At 41.0% G+C, this 20,650-nt stretch overlaps 1 protein-coding gene across 2 annotated transcripts in view; it reads right to left on the bottom strand.

The window, feature by feature from the left end:
• Cph (BCL11 transcription factor chronophage) overlaps positions 1-13,142 on the bottom strand; it is a 156,824-nt gene extending 143,682 nt beyond the window's left edge. The window contains exon 1 of one of the 2 annotated variants that reach the window (XM_072303026.1): positions 12,518-13,142. Coding sequence is in view for 1 of the 2 variants with exons in the window: in XM_019048937.2 (XP_018904482.2) it covers positions 12,518-12,554 (37 nt within the window). In the remaining variant the exon portion in view is untranslated. The remainder of the gene's footprint in view (positions 1-12,517) is intronic. The other variant, XM_019048937.2, reaches the window with a different exon arrangement.
• Positions 13,143-20,650: the final 7,508 nt, after the last annotated feature.

The following is a 20,650-nucleotide window of genomic DNA, read 5'->3' on the forward strand; positions in this document are numbered from 1 at the left end:
GCTATACAGCCCGTAAGTACAACTTCCACGGCCGGGTTTTTTCCCAGTGAAGAAATTCGGTAGCGGGCGAAGGCACATACGATGTTCTTGCTCAAGTGTGTGCACGCACAGCGCACACTCTAATAAGTCGCGTGGCGGGCGTGCGCGGCCAGAAGAAACAAAGAGGAGGATTCCTCGGACGGTTCTAAAACAAAGAGCCAGGAGCGAGGTGTGAGCTCCGATTTCAAGATGAGCCCGGCGCGTGTGGCGTGGTGCCTTCCGCGGAAGGGTTGGGCCGGATTTTTACCTGGATCCCGGACTGCCGCCTCGTAATCCTAATCGGCCGTTCATTACGCGCTCGTCAATTTGATCGCTCCGCGTAAGTACCCGGCGCATGGCGCGCGTCCAAGTCCCCCGCTTTTCCCGGCTCCCGCCCCCGGAGCCCCCGGCCCCGCCATCAGCACGGAGCAAATGAAAGGAAGAGGATGACAATGTCAAACATGGTTGACCGGCTATGAGCGTGTACTAAAAAAGCTGTTTATCGCAGTAAGGCTGGAATATGAGAAACACACAGCCAAGACAATATTACAATGTCCATTTGTAGACAAAAAGACCGTTTTGCAATCACAGGAGAACATGCCGAATCGTCACAATGTTGCATTGTTATTCTCACGCGCACAGTTTGAATGTCCCGCGCTATCTTCATTTCAACAATGCCAGCTCAGTTGCCGCGCACGATGCTTTTGATCGAATTCACTTTTTAAGGAGTGTTGATTGCAATGATGAAAGATAATCATACCGCAGCAAGTGCTGATGTTTCTCTGAAAAACAACACTGAATTTCCTACAAGCGATGTCGATCATTTCTATATTACCTCTTGTTTAACTGCACATCTTGCAGTCAAATTTAAGAGTTTAATGAAATTCACATTAAAGAGTGGCGAATTCCCAAGCGTAATACAATTTTTACTAAGATACAGCAGTCAGTATGCAAGATATTTATGGTGTACCTTCTAATCAAATTGTCAGCATTCAAAGGGGGGGAAGAAAGAGGGGAGAGAGAGATCAAGCTAAAAAGAAACCCAAGGGTTGGATTTTTTGTCCCTCCATATGTTCTCGCAGAAATTTAGCTCTGCTATCAAGTGTACAGCACTCATTTTGTCATGGGGCTGAAAGAGTTATCTTTATAGAAGTTGAGTGAATGAAGGAATTTAAGTCCCATATAGTCACATGCCCTGATTGGGCTTGCAAATGTGTCTGACCTCATAAAAGAAAGGAAACTTATTTAGTAAGGATAAAAAAAAATTCAAAAAATAAAACAAAACAAACATAACTGAAAGATAAGCTGATGACAACAATAAAAAAATAATATAACAGCAAACTAAAATAATAAATAAACTATTAAAACAATAAATAAAAGAAAGGAAACCGACCAACAATAAAAAAACAAGAGAATTACCCGGAAAAAACGAGCTTAGGGTTGGGACCCTACAAGACAGTGAGGGCACTAACGCGGGTTAGATCAAATGGAGCCAGCAAGTAGAGGACGTGCTGGGCACTAAACGCTCGCGGCTGGGTCACTAAGGCAGAAGTAGTGTCCGCCCTAAAGTGACTTGGAGCGAGCGTAAAACTAATGAATACGCCTCCGCTGGGACCGAATAGGGTTGCGCCGGTGTGGAAGACAGCGCATTCCCACCAGGCTATCGTGACTCGAGTTCCTGGGTGAATTTTACACCTGTTAAGCGCAAACTACGTCACGCAGGCATCTGAATAAGCACTACTCAAGTTCAGTGCCCACTGAACTCGCCCTCTCGGTGTTGCGGCTGTACAGCGCTTCGGACGCCAGCCCTATCAACTACTCCCACTAAACGGCCAGTAGTGCTCAACACTGTCTTGTTTTTTCCGATGTACAATTAAACAATCGAAAAAAACTAAAATAATGAAATAAAAACAAAAAATAAAATAATATAATTATTATAAAAATAATAAAAATAGAATAGAAACATTAAAACCACAAATAGAAATAAATATGTACGATAGTAAAATGGTTGTCGGTGAAAACTGTCCAAAAAATTGCGTTCAACTTAACGATCCGTTCAAAACAGACGCTGTACACAGGTTTTTCATCCACCGAAACAGGTTTCTTCGTTGCTCAGTCGGTAAAGGGTTAGGCTAGTGTTAGATAAGTCGCAGGTTCGATCCCCGATTAAGGCAGGAAAATTTCTATCAACAAAATGCCAAAGGAAAGCATCCGCACGTTTCGTATATTTAATTTTTTACGATTTTTGGTAGTTGGTCTCGCGAGTAATCATTTTAAAGGGCTCTTTTGCATGTTCCGCCACTCATACTCCCGGGATACAGCCACAGAGAGCGAAAAACACAAAAATGCCGCATTGTGGGCCACGCAGCAAGCGCACGGTGCGCTTCACCACAGCGGGGGCCATGCATTCAACAATGCTACAAAGTTACCTCCACAACTTAACACGCACCTTCGAAAATTACAATGCTGACATTGTGCGGTACGACGTGGGCAATGTTGGGCCTGAGGGTGACAATGTAACATTGTTGAACAGAGCGGAATCACTGTCGTCAGCATCATTCATTTCTCTCCGTTGTGGCCGCACGATTAAGTGAGCCGTGTATGAGACCGTCAAAGTCGCCGTCAGAGAGGTCCTGCTTTGCGGAGGTAGAATTTTCAGGGGAGGGATGTTTGGCCGCTCGAAACGTAAACTTCAGAGTTTGACCGCTCGAAACGTAAACTTCAAAGCACGGTAACTTCAACTGTCTTTGACAGATCTCGACTAAGTTCAGTGGCAAAAAGTTTAAAATTTGCACAGTAACTTCAATTTCCTCTGAAAGTTCTCGACTCCGTTCCGTGGCCAAAGGGTTAAAAACTTCAAAGCACAGTAACTTCAATTTTCTCTGAAAGTTCTCACATTCATTCGGAGTATTTTCACAGAGGGGATGTCTTGACCGTTCGAATCATGAACTTTAAAGCACAGCAACTTCAATTTTCTTTGAAAGTTCTCGACTCAGTTCTGTGGCAAAAGTTTTAAGACTTCAAAGCACGGTAACTTCAATTTTTTTGAAAGTTCTCGACTCGTTCTGCGGCTTCATTTGGGAAACAACATATGCACCAATAATTCCTGCGTAAGACAGGTGTTTTCATGGATGAGGACAGGAGTAGAAGTGGCATGAGTCCCATAATGAAGTCCGGTTGTTTCGGTGCTTGAATTCATACTTTGTCCAACGAGCGGATCTGAATAACAACAAGCTCTTAGTCACGAGCGTAAACACGTGTGGCCCCACCACTTACTTTTAATTCACTCGAAATTTTACCTTCCTGTGAATTGAACCTATTTCAGCAGTTTCAGCCGAACTTTTTCCGCCTGCTGGCGAGCGGGCAGGCGGATCACGCGACCCTGGCTGAACTTGCAAAAAAGTGCAAAACCGAATGGCGTGCGGTGGTGGCGATTGCGACTGAAGCGCCGGAGCTGATAAGGGCCGGTATCAGGGCTGGCATGATTGGTCATTGACGTAATTCACAATACTTGAGAGGCGCCCTCCTCCCCCTCCCTGCCGTAACGCCTTCCGCACAGGCCACATTATCGGCAACTCGAACATGCCCATATGGAGGCGAGCATTCTCATCCGCGGACTCACGCTCGATCCGATTCGAGAGCACTCGTTTTTGGGCTTGTCGAAACGCATACTGTCTGAAAAATCTTGAAAATTTGGAAGGAAAAAGAATGTGCGAGATTTTTGAGTTCGGAAAGAAACGACGATAAACAAGCCTATAAACAAATGCAATATCATTCAATTACATGATCCTGCAAGCAAGCAAGCGATTGGAACTAAAAGAAAAAATAACAAACAGAAACATACTAGAAGTAAAGCCGTCGTAAGTTTGTATCTGTCATCCTTTCTTTTTGCTTCCATTACTTGCTTATAGCATCGTCGTATCATCATGCAATTGAAGTATATCGTCGGTGTAAGTCGGCAATCACATAACTCGTTTGCAGTGTCTGAAAATCTTCGCCTCTGTATTATTTTTTTAAAGGGGAAAAAATTGACATCATTCCTTGAAGTTTATGTAGAATTTTCTTCGCACAGAGAAGAAAAATCACGGCAGTTTTAAAGAATAGCCGTTGAGTATTTTTCCGTTTAAAAAATAAAGTATGGTAGGAAGTCTGCGACGTCGCAAATCGAATTATGTGATTTCCGACTTACATCGTCGAAATGCAATATCATTCAATTACATGATCCTGCAAGCAAGCAAGCGATTGGAACAAAAAGAAAAAAATATCAAACAGAAACATACTAGAAGTAAAGCCGTCGTAAGTTTGTATCTGTCATCCTTTCTTATTGCTTCCATTCCTTGCTTATAGCATCATCGTATCATCATGCGATTGAAAAATATAGTGTTTGTTTATTGGCTCGTGGCTCGATGTGTATCATCGATCGTATCATCGTATACATGTCTACCTACATCGATAGATATGTAAAAAATCGATATGTAAATAGTCGATACATAAAGTGACTTTGGGGCTCACTTAGTCTGAAAAATCGACATTGTTGTGCATGTTTTTTTCTCGTAATGTGATTTGAAAGTTAACAATATTCAAAATGAGGAAAATCCTGGAATAACGACAGGTAAACCGCTTTTGTTTAATGCATTTTTTTAAAAATTCGTTCAAAAAAGAGGCAGGGCAGAAAAAGGAGGAAAAAAGGTACTAAAATTCCTGCCTGCGGCTCAATTTGTCTGAGATTTGATATTTTCATGCGTATGTTTTAGCTCTATTGGATTGTATTCTATGTGGGGTTAAAAATAACATGCGAAAAACTCGGAAATAATAACAAGTAAACTCAGTTAGTTTAAAAAAAACACGTTATAATGTATTAAAAAACTAATTTTTCTGCCTGTGAATTTTTTATGTGGGTGAGAAATCTAAAGGAACGTCAAGTATGATAGGGATATGCAACGCAACACAGCTTAAAAGGAGGAAAATGTTACTTTCATCTCAATATATTTTTTATTCTAAGTATCCAACAATTACAAAGAATATTCGAAAATGGTCAATTTATAAAACTCATTGCAAACTGCACAGCATCTCATTTAAATTATTAATCCATAATTCTTTTTAATACTTTAAGACCGTCTCGTTTCAGTTTTCCGGTCAAAATTCAGGAAAATTCAGTACTTTCTCAGTACCTCCATTTGACGAAATTCGAAGAATTTCAAAATTTTGAATTTCTCGCCCAAATTGCGACAAAAATGACCAAAAAATGAAAAAATCCCGGGCTTTCTCGCGGAATTTTCGCACTTTTCCGGTACTTCGGGACCGCCCTTTAAAAATCAGTACCATTTCCGGACTTTCCGCCCCGAAAAAAAGAAAGATGTTGTAGTAACATCCCGGATGTTACGGCTGTTAAAAAAATGTGCGACAACTCTTGGATGTTGCTATTAACACTCTGGCAGTTAACATGATAGGATGTTAAAAAAATTCCATGAAGTTTTCATTCATGTTAGCATGATAGGATGTAAAATTGACATCCTAGGATGTTACTTTAACAGCCAGAGTGATGATTACAACATCCAAGAGTTGGCGCACATTTTTTTAATATCCAGGATGTTACTACAGCACCTCTTTTTTTTTCGGTGGGAAATTCCGGACTTGTAGACACCCTGGAATACGATCCATTGATCGCAAGTCTCGAAAACCGCTCCAAAAGAGCGAAAACCACGTGGTCCGCGCTCGAAAGCGCTCCCGGAACGCGCGCACCCCTCGCTCGACGAGCACCGAGAGGGAAACCGTTGGGCGGGGAAAAAGTAAAAGTGAAAGAGTTTAAAACGAACCTCCCTCGCCGCGCTCCGTCGTCGGGAGAAGAAATTAGCATACAAGCTACTCAAATAAAAAAAAAGAAGAGAGAAAAAGCGCCGCGTCTAAGAGCGAGAGAAATTCGCGTCGCGAGGAAATTTTTCACCCCCCCCCCCCCGCTTTCGCGGAACCTTGAGTTTCCCGGTACCAAGTTCGTTGAGCGTATTAATTAAAACAATCGCCTCAATCAACGCAATAGGGGAAAGGAAACCTGCGTCCTTCGTCCTACCCTCTCTTTTTTTTTTATTCCTTCGTTGTTATCGTGACTGGGATTTTATTTTTCGCACCTTAAGCTCTTTCGGTCACCACGCGGGGAGGTGTGAAACACGCTGTCGTGCTAAAGAAGAACGCCGTATGAACCTTAAAGCGTTGCCAAATTTCCTTTGATAAAACACGAATTTCCTGGTAAACTTATGAATATTTTTCTTCCAATTTTTCAGATAATTATCCTCGCAATTCCACCAAAAAGTCTTGAAAATTTCAAGGGAAAATATTCATAACTTCCCTCAAAAATGAACGTTTTATGGAAGGAAATTCGGCAGCTCTTGAATGTTCATACGGCGTTCTTCCTTAGCACGGCAGCATGTGGAGTGGTTTCTCGGATCGGCGTGGAAAAACGCGTATCTCTACCTTAAATCGGGTCAACGTACGTGATTTCTTCCCTCCGAGCCTTGAAGGATTGACCGTTGGATTTTTGCTTAGGAACAATGATTAGGGGAAAAAGACATGTTGAAATTACGAATTATGAAATGTTTTATTTTACCTCGGGTAGAAATTGGTTAATTAGTTAATTATTTGATAAGACGATCAGTAGCTACGGCTATTCACGTTGGAGTCCAGGAGAATACATTGAATTTTGAGATTTCGCCGCTTGAAAAGTTTGAAAATTTCAGTAATGACTTTCGTGTTCAAAGTTTGAAGGGTATGTGCAGTTTGCGTCGAGAAATTATACGAAAGGGAAAAAAATTGAAAATAGCATTGAACTTTTGTTGATCAGAAGAATGGTGAATTTTGATGTGAAACGTAACGCAACCTGCACTATGGACGAATTACACCAGGAGCAGTCTAATTTCATCAAACGATGCCTGTTTTCTCTCGTGTTTTATTCTTTAAACAAAAGACTAGGCAATGATATAATTTGAGAAGCTGTGAGTATATTAATTATTCTCAATTCAGGAGGAAGTGTTCAGTAGGTACATTCTCTGTTTTAAAAAAAAAGAAAGTGAAATGTAAATTTTCTATCGGGGAAATGCGAGGAAAGAAAATTTTACAAACCGTCGTGTAGATAAAGAAGTCTGAGATACATTTTAAAAATCACAGTTAAAAAATTGTAAAGATTTCAATGGCTGAACTTCGACACTACGTATCTTGATTACGGTATTTTAAAATTTCCTTTTATACTTACATTTTTAGGAAGGAGATGGTCAACGCCATTAATTGTTTGAAATTTGCACGATGTATTGCGCTAATCCGTAGAGAAAATCACGAAACATTTGAGAAATTAAGTTGTTTAGTTTCTTGTATACAAAAAAAATAAAATATTACGGAAAGTCTGTAAGGCTGCGGCCGTGCTACGTAATTTCTTTATTAAGCCGTCAATATCAAGTTAGGAGGATGTAATACTTCAAAAAATATCTGTGTAAAAAGAATTACGAATTTGACGAAAATTGAAGTAAGTCTGAGAGGAAAGTAAATGAAGTATTACTTGATTTTCCTTCACCCGATTACCGAGCGTTAATTCTATAACGTTCACATAAAATGCGAAAAATAAAGGTTGGTTTTTCGCAAAAAAGAGAGAGAAAAAAATTTCGCCGAACCTACGAAGCACGCGGTGCCTTCGCCTAATCAACGACAGTAAATTCTGTAATGTTCGCATAAATGCGGTTTTAACTAGATAAGAGAAAAAATTTTGCTGGAATTTCGAAGCAATCGGCGCTCAGGATGCGAGTTTTTCTAGCCTTGCCGTCAATAAATCGATAAATTAACGATATTGGCCTTCCACGAAAAAACTTCCTGCGTCATAAGTTTTTCTTCCGCCTCCGGTTTTGCGTCACGGTAAAGCCAAAAATTAAGAAGAAGAAAAAAAAGGCCGAACCGAGGAGCGTATAAAAAGAGAGACGGGTAACGGATTTTGAAATGATGTGGACAGGAGGCGTGACGTTAAACTTGAGCTGTTTTTACTTAAAATATTTGTTCAAGTAAAAAGTGGACTTCGACAAAAAATCGCTGTCCACGTTTCAGCAGCAGAAATGGCCGCAGTTCTCGCAGCAGTTTCGTGCGTGGATGGACAATTTTTTTGTTCGTTTGCGTGTCAAAACCCAGACTCCGAAAAATCGAACATAGAATAGGTGAATAATGTGCCCGATGAGAATGGCCGTTTAAACCGAGCTTAGCACAAATGCACCACATCGCACTTGGGCAAAAAATGCGTTAGGAATAATTTTGCATTAAAGTAGTCGCAAATTTTCTCTGCGAAAAAACTCGAAGTAAAGAGGAAATATTCTGAGCATGGAAATATACTTTAAAGCTGGTCTTCAACATTGAGTCTTGTGGCCGAATAGAACTTCAAACCTCTTCTCGGTTCAAACTTGATTTTTACTCTCAAATAAACTGCAAGGCGTATAAGATAACTATTTCAACTCTGGCGTCGTGAAATTGTGTGCCTCTGAAATTGAAGGCGAATCGATGGATTCCGTCTGGCAATGACGTGTATGTGTTGAACTCTGTTAAATTCTCCCGGATAAATAGCAAGGCGCATGAGATAACTATTTTAACTCCAGTGTCATGAAATTGCAGACCCCCGAAATTGAAGGCGAAATGACACAAGGCCAATAAAAATATCGTGTTCTTCAATTCTCTTTCCACAAATTAAAAGTGCGCACAGAAATGGGTGCCTAAACAAGAAAATTTGGATTCCTCGAGAAAAAAAAACCAGTCGTCAGGAGATTTAAAATTGGAATTGAAGATAAAAGTTAGCTAGTTAATTTTAGTAGTTAGGCTCGACACTTATTGGAAGGAAACAATTCGGCCGCGAGAGAAATACATAAGTTTCAACTGTGGTTATTTATAGGTATGTAGCTTGTTTTAAAAAAATGGAAATATGTGAAATTTAAGATAAAAAGAATTGTATATCGACGGTGTAAGTCGGCAATCACATTCTTAACTCGGTTCGCGACGTCGCAGACTTCCTGTCATACTTTATTTTTTAAACGGAAAACTATTCAACGGCAATACCTTAAAACCGCCGTGATTTTGCTTCTTTGTGCGAAGAAATCTCTGCATAAACTTCAAGGAATGATGTCAATTTGTTCTCCTTTAAAGAAATAACATAGAGGCGGAGATTTTCAGACACAGCAAACGAGATAAATGTGATCGCGGATTTACGCCGTCGATATTCTTTTTAGGAAGAAATACATACTTTTATACCTGTAACTGCTCATTTTTACACTAGATTACAATGTCGCACTAAAATGAATTGTTAACTTAGAAAATGCACGTATGAAATGTTTAGATGATTGGCCGAACGTTCAATGAAAATTGGTGCAAAAAACGCGTTTATTGAACGCAATATTCATAAAACAAAATTAGAGCGCGAAATTGTAGCACATTAATCGAACTAAGACTTATGCCGTCACTGTCCGTTCACTAACTACGTAGGTTCGTCTGCAACAATGTAAGCGTGACATCTTGATCCCAACGGAAAATTATTTCATTCAAATGGGCGATTGTTTATTTATTTACTTCAAGTGTTTTTTTGTCATGCGTTAGTCGATAACTCACTTTCATACCCTCGATAAAACCACCGTGAAAGCTCCTGTTTTGACCTGTCAGTTCACAAGTTTATGGACCTAATCAACGAACGACCTTAACTTTTGAGCACTCTTTCAAAATGGAAGGGGAGGATAAGATACAAACAACTAAGTGTCTTATAACAAAGTTGACGGTGATATAAAGGCGATAAAAGTTGATGATTGCTACATATTTTTTTCTTTTTTAAAAATCAAAGATTCGCGGTTCTTCAAAATATCTGTAAAACGGGGACGTTATCTGTTTTCTTTTCGGACGGGCAAAATTGTGAATTCAAGAGAAACGCGCGTATAAGATGCCCAACAAATAATGAAAACAAATCAACTTAGTTACTCGTAAACGAACGAGCAAAGAATCCACAATGGGCCATTCATGAAATTTTTCAACAAGAACCATACAATGTGTATTAAAAAAAAAATTGAATAAAGGGGAAGGAGATTTAAGGAATAATGAATTAATATGACGTTTAAAGATTAGGTTTGGCATGATTTTCGCGAAAAAAATTATGCTTTCAAAGTAACTATAAACTTTTCAAGTACTTATTGTCATTTCGTTTTTGAATTAAAATTTCAGATTGAGGCTCTCAGTTGGCTCTTGAAGGAAGGAAGTTGTTATTCTCTACAGGTGTAATCATAATATTTTGGTGGGAAAAGGAACACTTATACCCACAGCTTGTATCTACACAGTAATTTTATTTATGAATATTTTCAAATAGGTACAGTTGTAGTGCTGAGCGTTTTAAAAAAATTAAACCATTGACTCGAAACAAGTGAATAGTTACTTCAATTTATGAGTGTTTTTAGTTTCATTAAAATAAAGGATAATTATTTCGAACTAAGTTCAGATGTTTGATCGTAATTGATGTTTTCTGAGGTGTTACCGATTGGCTTTTAAAATTCAATGATTTCAGAAATGTCATTAAAAGGGCTCATACGAGATGATTAAAAACAAAAATATCTCTGTCGCCCACTCAGGAGACGGCCCAATCAACAAAATATCTTTGAGTATTTTGAAGGTTAAAAACATTTCAGCATGATTCTGGAGACAAAATGTTTTAAAAAATAATGTAAATATTAGGGAATTTAGGGAAACTCATCGAAAAAAAAAATTCATTAATAATTTATTAAGATACCTAAGGTTTAAAGAAAAATGTATTTAAGATATAGGAAAGAATTATTCAAGTGCGTTGTACAAAATATGGACATCAATGTGTAAAGATTATTTTCGCAGAGACTAGACTCGACATTTACCTCTAGATCAAGAATATTAACTTTAACAACTTAGTGAGCAAATGTACATCATCCGCAACATATAGCAAATGGCTAACCTTAGATTTGAATACACGGTTTCATTTTAGATTCAATGAAGAGTGGCTTCAGTTTTTACAAGAATAAATTACAATTATTTAATATCGGTGATTTTTGTAAATGGACCATCGACGGAGAGGTATTAAAGAGGCACAGCATACCTGAATAGAACCCCTCAGAGAGGGAACCTGACGGAATGTATTGCGGTGATAGAAAAGGCTAAGTTCACGCGTTAGGTAGTAGTTCTACCTCTTCTTTGCCTTTGGATCCGGTTGAATTTTGGGAGAGAGAAACTAGGAAAACAAATAAAAATAATTGAAGGCAGGAGATGACCAGAGGGACTTTTCTGTCTCGCGGTCACCCGGATGAAAACTATCCATGAAGCGGAAAAGCGGGAGCGTCCCGAGGCAGGAAAACTTGAAACTTCAACCCCAAAGTTTTCAGCATCAAACTCATCCGCACTTAAGGAACACAAACAGGCCGCTTTGGGATTATTGTTTGTGTTCTCGGACCGAAGTTGTGGGCCAGGTTCACAAACTTCAAGTCCGAAACTACGGTCCGATTTTTCCACACGTCTCTGGTTCGGGGTTTCACTAAAGTACGGATCGCAATTTTTTTGAACGGAAAATAGAAACAGTATTGGAAGGCGAATATTTTCACTTTGACAGCGCATCCACGAGGACGCTGAGAATATAAATAATAAAATTTATGGATGATAATTGGATTGATTCGAATATTGCAAGACTTGGTTTCTATTTCCGAGGGGTCCGTTTGTGATTTTAGTTGGAGGTATGAATTAAATCGGGCGACTAGAAGCAATTAGATTAAAAAACATTTCCGGGGTCCTTTCTTTAGCTGATAGAGGTGTGTGAATATTATCATACGAATTTCACGTAGGAATCCTTAAATTGAAACTGAGTGACTTTTCCAGTCTCGAGTGGGATAGGAAAGTTGACCAATTGATTTTTTATTTAATTGTTTTAAGTCGCATGTTCAGATGCTGGTTAAGCTCGATTCCGTATCAAATTTAGGTTGTGAGTTATTAAAAACATAATTATTCAGACTTTCGCGATTAGGAAGGAGAATGGCTGACCTCCCAAACTCGAGACTTCGTAACGGGTCTTAGCAATTCTATTAGTAAAAAAAAGAAAAGATCGATGGACGGCAAAATTTAAAGAGTCAGGTTTTGAGACACTTGTTATTTTTGATGAAACGCAACTCGTACGGCATTGGTTTAAAAACAAGTAACTAAAGAGGTTTGATGTCATCACGAGTACCTTTCCTTACACACGATTTTTCGAGAATGGAATAAATTTGAGAGTGACAGTGGCTTTGTAAATTATTTTAATCTAAAAATAGGATTTTCACACAAATTAGGAAAATACCGCGAAGAAATCTTTTGATACCTATATTGCTCCCACGCACGATTTTCACGAGCTTCGAAGTAAAGTAGAGCGAAAAAGAAAAATTGAAAAGACAAATGAAATACCTAGCGGGGCGAAGTGCCAAAAACAGAAAAAAAAATTCAACACCGAAGTGCCTCTTACCTTGAGCGATTCTCACCGCAGGCATTTTTATTCGCATCTTGAACAACTCTCTTGAAAAATCCAAGGTGGAGGCAACAAAAATTCAAACAATCCAAAAAAGACAAAAATAACGAGGCGAAAATCCGCACACAAAACAAAGGGTCAACTCAACAGAGAAACTTGCACTTGATTTTGAAAGTAATCGACTCGAAAATCAGTCTGACCACGTAGTTGTCATCACTGATCGCGCACATCTTGCCGGACTATCCGCCGGGCAGCTGACACCAGAAATCGTTCGACATTTGAAAAATTCCACCGGCGAAACCTTCGAAAATCCCTCCCGAAAAACACACAAATTGCACAGGGGGTGGGCGAAAGCGAGAACACACGCGCACAGGGTGTCACAGGACGCGGGGCGTTGATAAGGAGAGTACGAAAGCGCGGATCGGCACAATTCCGGGCTGAGTGCGAACTACCGAAGTTACCGGGCTAGCCGGCGAGCGAGGTTTGGACATCGGGATCGTTCGGGTACGCTCGGCAGACCGCGGCTAGCCGGTCCTCTGAGGGGAAGCGATGCTCCCATGCGCGCAAGGGGAAAATATCCGTGGAAAGGTCGCTTCGCTCGGCCCTTGGCCGCTCTCCCCCACTATCGTGTGTGAGTACGCACGCAGCCGCGCTGGAGCTGCTTCGTATTGACTCCGCTGGAGCGCCAGCGGTCAGATCCGCACAGCCTCCGATTCATATCCACTCTCTCTCCCACTCAAACGCCGCCCTCCGTCGGGACACCGAGCTTTTTCCCCCGCTTCGAGTTGGGCGCCAGGCGCCACGCTTGGCGCACTCCCCGCGAGCTCCGCGGTCAGTTTGGTCACTGCGCGCCCGCGCTAACCCCTTCGGCTTTCGGCCACCCCTCGCATTGACTGGACGCAGCTCGCACCCTCCTTCCTGTCGGTGTTTTGTTGGCCCGTACAAAATGGGAGAATTTATTCGCCGCGGGTGATTTGACCGGCCAATCCCGTTTATAATTTTGAGGGATGAAGGGGTTGTTCTGGGACTCTTCGAAATCGATTTCAAAGCTCTATTTCTTCATACCTAGCTTTATGTCATGCATTTCTGAGTGATGAGCAAAGATTGCGCGTTCACACGCATTTCTACGAATATCAATATTATCCTGTTTAAAGCTGTGGTAAAGAATCGATTATAATGGTGCTCGTTGTGAACGCTCTTGTAATAATCGATCTTTCGTCATAAATTTGAATGCAATATCAAGCGATACATCGCTAAGCATGCTACGCCACTGTCACACAGGGTATCCGCCGAAATTACTCGGTTTTATCCAGAATGATTCGTGGAACAACTATTCATGCCCAAGAGGTGTCTTCGATGAATAAGCGTGGAATTGAAGGCACTCTGTTATTTTAGATCCTCGCGGTGAAGCCCACCGCGCAATGAAACGAGTCTTTCAGAGAGGTTGGATGTGAAATTTTCCACCAAAACTGCAAATTTTGATGTTAGGTCCGTCACATGATGCATTTGCTGGGATGCCTCTTGAGAGGAATTTTACGAGAAAATCAATGCCGTCCACATCTAAGACCTCTCCATTCTGTAACAAGATCGATATGAGTTTTTAATATTTTCACATTTTTTATGACTCCTCTCATCGAATGACTCCACTGAGCGCCGCTGGAGAGGCAGCAAATTTTTGAAGTCAGAACGCCTTCATTTCCATGCGTATGCAACACAGACATCCATGGAGTTCGAATAGTTGCATCCAGGCGCTATGATGAAATTCGTTTAATATCCGTCGCATGCTACACTAACTGAAGCTACGATTGTTTTTCTTACACCTTAAGTTTATTCCAGCGCTGACTATTGTGCTGATGAAGTAAACCATCACTGATTTGTATCGCAACATTGTCAGTTTGTCGAGAAGGGCATTATTCAAATGTATCACAACGTTGCCGACCTTCGGTATCGCAAAAAGCCATGTATTTTAGCATGATATGCAGGGTTTCCTACAAAGTACCTTACTGAGCAGTCCGTTGCTTGGATTTTGTTCGTTTTTAAGCGCTCAGCCGATAGGCAGCGCTTTTTGATTTCGACTTGCCTCTAGAGTACTAGTATATTAGTGCTAATTCGTTTAAATGGCGCACCAGCTCATCGATGTGTAGGCTTTTTGGGGGGGTCCATTTTTAAAATAAATAAAGCTGTGAAAACTGTATTTTATGTTTTTAACGTAATGCGCAGGTAGTTTCGATCGTTTGTCTATAAGAAAATTTCTTAGCGGTAGAGTAATTCTTATCGAAATTGATCGATGAACTTAAATGAAGCCTAAAAAAAACGCGCCTGATGAGCTCAACGGTGATTATCATTTTCGGGAAACGAAAAAACGTGTTTACGGTTTCCTTGGTAACCTTTGTTTGCTATCAGCTGATGTTTTATTTCCATTTCCCAGCCAAGTCGACGGAGTTTATACTTCCTTTCTTCACTAAATACATTGACTAACACCTGAGCGCTTTTCTAATACGACAGTATTAGAGCTTTCCCCCTTGTTTTCCTTTGAGAAAGAATTATTGACGTGTCGTGAGGCATTAACTCATGAGCCCTGTCTACAACGCTCTTTTCCTATACCCACGGCTCATGAGTGTCGCATTCAGTTGGGTCATAGTTCCGTTTGTCAGAATGTAAAATCCCGCTTTTCCATTTCTCCAAAGGGAATCACGTCCACTTTTACATTGTTCCTTATTCACCTTCCTCTATAGTTTCGTTTGTCAGAGATACGTCGAAATATATTCGTAAAATCAAATGGGACTACATTTTGCAATCCGGAACGACAATTTCTGGCTCAGTTTAGAACATTAGCTTCCCTATGCACAAAAGTGTTTTCACGGGTGAGTCAGAAACTTTAGGTCCTAATTGCAAAATGAAGTCCGAATCATGTCCTGCTCTTTCCGAAATGAAATGAGGGCTGCGTCTAGTCTGAAGTGAAGTTCAGACCGAAAACTATTCTGTTATTCCTTGGAATAAATACTTAAGAGTTCCTTAAGGTGATTCAACGGACGCCATTTTTGTGTCAAAGCGACGTGCGATATATCGTATCGATTCGTTCCATAATTTCAGCTATTCTTGTCATTTCTTTCAAATTATGAGATCGCACTTCTGTTGTCATGAGACTGAAGAATTTACGTACTAAATTTGACAAAGAAATTCAATGTAATAAAGGCAGGGTTTTTTTGGAGGAAAAATATCGCATTCGAGTGCAGTGGTATCGAATGTGATATTTTTCCTCTAAAAAAACCATGCCTTTATTACGTTGAATTTATTTGTCTTTGGTGCATGAGTTCTTCAGTCTCATGACAACAGAAGTGCGATCTCAAAATTCGAAACAAATGGTAAGTACTTGAAATTATGGAACTAATCGATGCGATGCATCGCACGTCGTTCTGACACAAAAAATAGCGTCCGTCAATCACCTTAAGGATACGAACTGAAGTTACCCCTTGTAACAAAAGATTTTTTTCTCCGCACGGAGAAAAAACTTCGTGCGTGAGACTCGAAGTTGAGGTCATATGAATCTCTGAAGTTTTCGGATCACGTATCAAAAAACTTGAGGTCCAGCTATGCCGAAGTTCGGGTCAGACATCTGAAGTACTTCGATGTATACTGAAGGGTTCGGGTCACACATCTGAAGCACTACTTACCGAAGAGCCTCGATGTCTGACCCGAACTTCGGCAGCTCGACCTCAAGTTCTCGGATGCGTGATCAGAAAACTTCAGAGATCCATATGACCTCAACTTTGGGTCCCCTGCACGAAGTTTTTTTCTCCGTGCGGGATGAATCCGTTGTTCACGGAAAAAACAAGACTAGTGTTGAGCACTACTGGCCGTTTAGTGGGGAGTAGTTGAGGGCTGGCGTCTAAGCGCTGTACAGCTCAACACCGGAAGGCAGTACAGGTGGGCACTGAACATGAGTAGTGCTAATCAGATGCCGCGAGACGTAGTTGCGCTTAACAGGTGTAAATTCACCCATAAGATGTCGGAGTCACGTTAGCCTGGTGGTAACGCGCTGGTCTTCCACCGGCGCAACCCGAGTTCGATCGCAGGCAGAAGCGTTTCATATTTTACGCTCGCTCCAAAGTCACTTTAGGGCTTGACACTACTTCTTCCTTAGTGACCCAGCCTCGAGCTGTTTAGTGCCCAGCACTCCTCTGACTTGGTGGCTCCATTTGACCTAACCCTCGTTAGTGTCCAGCACTAACATGTAGGTCCCAACCCTAAGCTCGTTTTTTCCGTGTTACATGCGTTAAATAGGTCGAAAGCTCAATAGTATGAAACTTGTAAAGCTCACTACTGAACCCGGTAAACGATCTTAAATCCCGGACGGGTGCTTTGAACACGAGGAGCTGACGTGTGTGTTCAGAGGTTTGAACATGTGTACTTTACATTTCCGAACGAGGCTCATAAACCGCGCGGACTTCGACACCAGCCGCGTCCCCTCCGGCTCATTTGAATCGATGCCCGCCAAAAGGACGCAAGCCCGAAAACTCATGAGCCCCAACGCCCGCGTAATCCACGGAAACCAGGGCTCATGAGTTTTTGGACTTACGGGATTTTATCAGGCATGGATTCATTTTTAATTTTTCGACATTAAACGAGCCAGTTTGTTTGCGGAGCGGAAGTATTGAAACACATCACTGGGTCCCGGTAGCTGGAGCCAAGACAGGTGATTGATAAATGGTGGTGGCAATTTCAATACTCACCTGAGCGCCCACGCTGAGTGCGTGGATTCCGTTATTTTTAGACGCGGGCTTTGGTGCTCTCGGACGGAATTTCAATTTTTGAGCGGCGAAATCATTTAAATTTAAATCAAGTGAAATCGTTCTCTGGTCAATGAAAATGTTGGACTGAGGAGTGACTGGGAAGATCGAGTTGAATCCGCAATGACCTCTGTGTTTAGATACGCAAGACTGTGCGATTACACAAAAAGTAGATCATGCAAAAGCGTCCTCAGGGAGCGTTCATAATTCGCGTAACGCACATTTTCGGCATTATTGTCCCCTTCTTTCCATTTTAACACATCACGGCAAGACCTCGGACCCTCCAATCCTTGATGATTATACGTAACGCTTAATGGACCGCCTTTAAGATTCCAAAATTGTGGATAACTGTTTAAAATAGAATGAATATAATTTGAAGTATTTCAATGATAGTGTGACATAATAACGTTAAAGAAACGAGGATTATGCATTTTGGATTTTGTGTGTTGTTTACTAACAGAGAGGTTTATGTAACGCTGGCACACTGACCCCCCTCCTCCCCATCCCATAACACAACTTAACGCCAACATGACCCCTCCCCTCTCCCTAGGGCGTTAGCTACATAATTTATGAACGCTCCCGGTGGAAACTTAAATTGCCAATGCAACATAAAAAAATTATTAACTTTTTCTGTGTGTTCAACGGCCAGAAATTTTGGGATGAAGTTTGGTGACACCTCGCGATACAACCTTATATCGTCATCGTATCGAGCGAAAATGTCATGATCATCCCGAATTCCTGATTCGGTATACCGAATCGGGAATTCGGGATGATCATGACATTTTCGCTCGATACGATGACGATACCTAGCCGAAAAAAGTGAAGGTTAAAAATCCGGAGGACGCCTCTTCCGGAGTTCAATATGGACGTATTTCTATCAAACGGAATTATGTTCATTGCGACGTGAGCCATTCAATGCATATATTCTTATGGGTCTCAGGGTTCATGTTTTAGTGCACATAGTTCCGTTTGATAGAAATACGTCCATATCGACAAGAAGAGTGCCGAGAGAAGCACTGAAAACGAGCACCCGCACTGAAAAAAAAGTAGTTAGCGTTGAGAACTAATTTGGTAAGTTCTCGCCAAGTAGAATCAAAATTAGGCTTCAGAACTAATGTATTGTACTGAAGCACCAATCAATTCGCTTCATACGCTGACTTGACTTTACTATAGCGCGAACCAGAATTGGAAAACAGCACTAACTGTAAAATTAGCGCTGTGGTAAGACAAATTCACCTTCGGGTCAAACTAATTCGCCCTCAACGCTAACTGCCACATTTTCCGTTACATTTATTTAGTTTCGAAAAAATTGCGTCGGTACAACAGCCTCAATCGCGTCAGCTCGTGAAAATCAATTGAAATGTGAAATTTCGGGCTCGTTCGACAATGTAAATACTCCCGGTATGATTTATAGTGTCCACTCTTTCTTGAAAACGTTCGAAAGCAACATAAATAAACCTGTTATGGTTAGAAATCGTCTGTTCGATTCAAAACGTAAACAAGCATGATATTCGTTGCAGTCGTCAATCTTCTGTATTAAATTGCGATTAAAGCGTTCCGCGTTCAGTTTATATTTTACGAAAATCTGTGAACTTAGACTGCTTACTTCTATAGTTAGTGTTCTCCCGTAATTTCAAAAGAATATCTTAAGTGTTCGGACGAGATATGTTTATTCGGTTTGAACATTCGCTACCATTTCATGTGTGAGTGTGTGTCTCTCTAAAGGATAATTCTGTCTACTTGCACATACCTATGGGATATTCCTTTCTTCTGTCGTTCATTTGGAACCGGTCAGTTTATTTTTACCTCTCATCTTTTAAGAAATCTTCTTTTCCTGAAAGCATTGTCCAGTTATCATTCGCTATGCCGTTTTCTCCTCTCTCAGTTTTGAGGTTAGGTTGACCCAACCCTACCGAATTCGAATTAGAGTAGCGGAATTAGTTCCCAGCACTAATAGTGGTTAGTGTACAGAAACCAAAAATCATGTGTGTCCAAATCACACAATTTGAGTTAGTGTATAGAAACCATTTTTAGTCATCTGACGCTAACTCATTTTTTTCAGTGCGTTCGAACGAATCGAACGACTTAAAGATTGTTGTCGTAAGGGTAAGACTTCCCGGCGTTATTAAAAGCCAGGGGTTGAAATTAAAAGGTAAGTATTTGCAATGATCGAAATTTGATATTACGAATTCTGGAAAAGAGGGGGATGTGGGGGAGCGGGTGGGGGGGGGGGTGCAAACCGAGGAAAGACTGATGAAACGGATCGATGGAAGAGAGATGGAATCGGCCGGGGGGTGGGGTGAAGCAAGACGTGGCGCGAAACGGTAAAAGTTTTCATTAAAAGTTTCACTTTTCACCCTTTTTCTCTTTATTTTTCCCCCGTTTTTTTTTTTTATTTTTTTCGCGAAGTTCGACTCGTCTTGGGCGATAAAACGGGGACGGGCAACAGGTCCTCCGTGGCGGCGCGCTCGGCGGGAAGCGAAGTGATTTTAATTACGAACTATCTGCGCTGTCAAAAGGCTCATTAATGCGGTTCAATTTGTCATATCTGTTTATTGTGCGTCTCCACTATTCTCCGAAGTCATTATTTTCGTTTATGACTCGGCTCGCATGCATAAAACCGGGGTAATCGCGAGCGCGGTTGCGCGAACGCGCGCACGGGGAAAAAGGTTCGGGCGTGAGTACCAGTGGCGTGGCGTGCTTTGCGATACATCGATTGATCTGCCATTTAACCCCATGGAAAAGGATCGATAAACAGGGTGTTCGCAGCTAACACCTGAATAATCGATTCTTTACCATAGCTACAAATGAGGAAATATCGATCATCGATCATTCACGCCTCGCCACTGATGTGTACCGTATCGTCGTGCTGAGGAAAAACGCCTTATGAGCATTTGAGTCTTGCCAAAGAGCCGTATGCAAAAACGACATTTTTCGCCCCCCCACTAAAACTTATTCAAACTTCCTCTATCAGTTACTAATACTGGAGCGCTTCTTTCCCCAAATTTTCAGACCCCCAAAAAATTTTGGGGGGGCGCTAGGGGGGGGTGGAAGTCAAAACCTGTGACCCTCGATATCTTTCGAACGAAACAAGATATTGAGGCCCGGTTTGGACGAAAAATCGTCTAAAATTGCGTACTTTAAGATTCTAAAGGTCAAAATCCCAAAATTAAATTTTTAACTTAACTTATGTGCTTTTTTTCAGTTTTTGAGGAAAAACAATTTCTTTTAAACAGATTAAACTGAAATTTCACATTTTTTGATTTGAACCAAAACCAGTTTTTTAAATTGTTCGTCTTTTTCCGCATCCAACGAGTGGTTGTATAAGCTGGGGAACCGA

This window comes from Bemisia tabaci, chromosome 7 (genome assembly GCF_918797505.1).
Source record: "Bemisia tabaci chromosome 7, PGI_BMITA_v3".
In the NCBI taxonomy this organism is placed as follows: Eukaryota; Metazoa; Arthropoda; class Insecta; order Hemiptera; family Aleyrodidae; genus Bemisia; species Bemisia tabaci.